Source organism: Hippichthys cyanospilos, chromosome 6 (assembly GCF_059441005.1).
Source record: "Hippichthys cyanospilos isolate Australia breed blue-spotted pipefish chromosome 6, RoL_Hcya_1.0, whole genome shotgun sequence".
Classification (NCBI taxonomy): Eukaryota; Metazoa; Chordata; class Actinopteri; order Syngnathiformes; family Syngnathidae; genus Hippichthys; species Hippichthys cyanospilos.
Window position 1 is genome coordinate 1,671,885 of NC_142374.1, and position 3,116 is coordinate 1,675,000.

The window sequence follows — 3,116 nt, forward strand, 5'->3', positions numbered from 1 at the left end:
TTGATAACTTTTCTATACTATATATAGACTATCTATACTATATATACTATCTATACTATATATAAGATTAAACAAAAATTGAAAAAATGTTGCCCAAATTAAACATATTAATATTTGTTAATGCATTGACAAACGAGAGATGAAAAAAACCTTTTCAAGTGAGCTGCTAAATTGAATGTGCAAAGGATGAAATATGTGTCAGTTTGTTCATCTCTGAGCATATCGGTAGAATTATCGGTCACAATTGTAACATTATTTAATTTTGAATGTGAGTAGCAGACAAACCATGAAGTGAACATGAAAACGTGATTGGCTAAGACAGCCAAAGGGATAAGTCACATCGAGAGTAGGCTCATGCTGCTGGCTGAAAGCCGAGAGACATAGTCACTCCAGCGTGTCCTGGGTCATTTCCCTTTTTGTGGGACATTCCAGAAACACCTCACCAGACAGGCGTCCGGGAGGCATCCTAACCAGATGCCTGAACCACCTCAACTGGCTCTTCTCAAAGCAGAGGAGCAGCGGCCTGACGCTGAGCCCCCCCGGATGACCGAGCTTATTACCCTATCTCTAAGGGAGAGCCCGGACACCCTGGGGAGGAAACTCATTTCGGCCACTTGTATTGGGATCTCGTTCTTTCGGTAACGACCCATAGCTCATGACCATAGGTGAGGGCAGGAACGTGGATCGACCGGTAAATCAAGAGCATTGGATTTCAGCTCAGTTCTTTCTTCACCACAACAGACCGGCACAGGGTCCGCAACACAGCAGAAGCTGCACTGATCTCTGTCGATCTTCCGTTCCAACCTACCTTCGCTCGTGAACAAGACCCCAAGATACTTAAACTCCTCCACTTGGGGCAAGACCTCATCCCCAACTCGGAGAGGGCACTCCACCTTTTTCCTGTGACTTCGCTGTTCCTAATCTTTTTTGGATTAAGGAACCGCTGGCCGCGCACCTGCTCCACATTCTAATCAGGGGAGTATTTTGGCGTGGCCAGAGCTGGAGAACGTTGCTGGATTATTGCGTTTGCAGCATTTAAGTGTCAATGCCAGCTCCCAGTTCCTCATTTCCTCGCTTACTCCTGTTTTTGCCTGAGCAGTTTAGTTGTTAATTGTTTTTCTTGGCTCCGTTAAATCAGATCCTCTGCTCTTTCTTTTGCTACTTTGCCTTTTTCGGCAACATCCTGGTTCCGCACCATAGTGTCGTAAGTTGCCTATTTGTACAGTCTCTTTCTGTTGTACTTTGAGCATTATTTTCTCCCTTGTGTTGAACTTTGATGAAGTTTATTTATTTTTCACGAAGTGAGTGTTTTTTCTGTTAATAAACCTTTTTTGCCTACACCTTGCTGCCTCCTGTGTGTCCCGGGGGTTCGCATTCTGCTTGTCTGCGTCTCAGCCGTGACATTTCCGACTGAGGACCACTAAGGACCACATAAAATTATGAGGTGGGCCGTATCTGGGGCCTTGAGTTTGACACCTGAGCTCTACAATATTTGAGAGCGCACAGACACTTGTGAGGATAAGCAATACAGATTATAAATTAATATTTTAACACAGCATTCATTTGAATTGAACACTCTTTCATCTGTCCATCAAAAATAAGCCACAACAAAGACAGTTTTCAACTCGATTTTTTAACTTTTGTAAACTGAACTGACCCGTCAAGCAAGGCACTTTCTGTCTGTGATGATGGATGGATGGATGGATGGATGGATAGAGAGAGAGAGCAAGATAGAAAGTTACTACCTTATTTTCTCCCTCGCTTGCTTTTTGCACAAAGTGAGAAAGCCAAAGAATGCCTATCCTGCTTTAAACGTTCCCTCCCCTTTTTGAGCTATCACTCACCTCTCTGCACCCCCTCCTTCTGAGTAGTCCTTTTACCCTCCCACTCTACGAAGCACTCTTCCTACTCTGTCTTTCTTTGCACTTTTCTGTTGTATTTAGGAGAAACTAATTGGAGGAAGAAATCAAGAAGAAGCTCTTTCAAAATCAAACGAATTCAAAGTTTACTTCGCACAGAATGCCACAGAAAGGTAAGCTAACTCATTGTTTAATTTGTGTTTCATTTTCTCTTCATCTCTTTGAATATACACCTGTCAGACACTGAACCTGAAAGTTATTTATACGGTGACCCATAATGAGGACGTAGTTGAAAATAAGAATATACACGATAAATAGTATTTAAATGGATCAATTCCAAAACATTTGCACGTTCACGCTCCTCTAAATGACAACTTCCATCCATTCGTTATCTTGGTCACATCCGCCTGGTGAGTCGCGGGAGTGTTGGAGGCTAGCCCAGCTGGAGTTGGGCAGTAGGCGGGGTACACCTGAAAATGGTTTTGCCAGCCAATTGCATGGAACACAAATGCGACAATTATTGCCACACGCTGTCACACCTAAGGACAATTTAAAGCGTCCAATGTACGCAAACATCAATGCATGTTTTTCTTTAACTGGAACCCACGCCCGCACTTGGACAACATGCAACGACGACACAGAAGCCTTCTAAACAATCTTTTGTTCCTATTTTTCTTATATTTTTTAAACATACAACTAGAAGCGTTTGCGATGTATTCTACTGAACACAACCACTCACAATTAATGATTTTTAAATTGTTCCTAAATATTATGAAACGAATTAAATACAAAAGTTCGTACTTTTTTGATATCCCATCAAGTTGTTCGTGACAGCATGAGGAAAGAATTAAATCATCCCACATTTGAATTTGAGGCGGTTGAAAATACATGAAACCGTTCAATCGCATATATTCTCCAATTAATTAACTTCTTCAATTGATTAACCAGGGGTGATTTATTATCCTACATCTGAACATTCCTATAAATGTGTGTTGTGTGTTCAGATGAAAAGGAAGCGTTCAAAGATAGCGTCTGAATGCGCACGAACCAAATGAGCCACTTTATAGTCTAAACAAATGTGTTTTTCAAAAACAAGCATTCTTATTGTTGAATTGTTCTTTTGCAAAAAAAATATGATTGTAATTATTATTATTATTAATACTAATAATAATGATAGGCCGCCTATATATATATATATATATATATATATATATATATATATATATATATATATATATATATATATATATATATATA

At 40.1% G+C, this 3,116-nt stretch overlaps 1 protein-coding gene across 2 annotated transcripts in view; it reads left to right on the forward strand.

The window, feature by feature from the left end:
* The first annotated feature begins 1,898 nt into the window (after window positions 1–1,898).
* The window catches only part of pax6a (paired box 6a), a 36,213-nt gene continuing 34,995 nt past the window's right edge, over window positions 1,899–3,116 (forward strand). For both annotated transcript variants that reach the window (XM_088417216.1, XM_088417217.1), the window contains exon 1: window positions 1,899–2,032. In XM_088417216.1, the coding sequence (XP_088273342.1) occupies window positions 2,020–2,032 (13 nt within the window). In that variant the 5' untranslated portion in view covers window positions 1,899–2,019. The remainder of the gene's footprint in view (window positions 2,033–3,116) is intronic.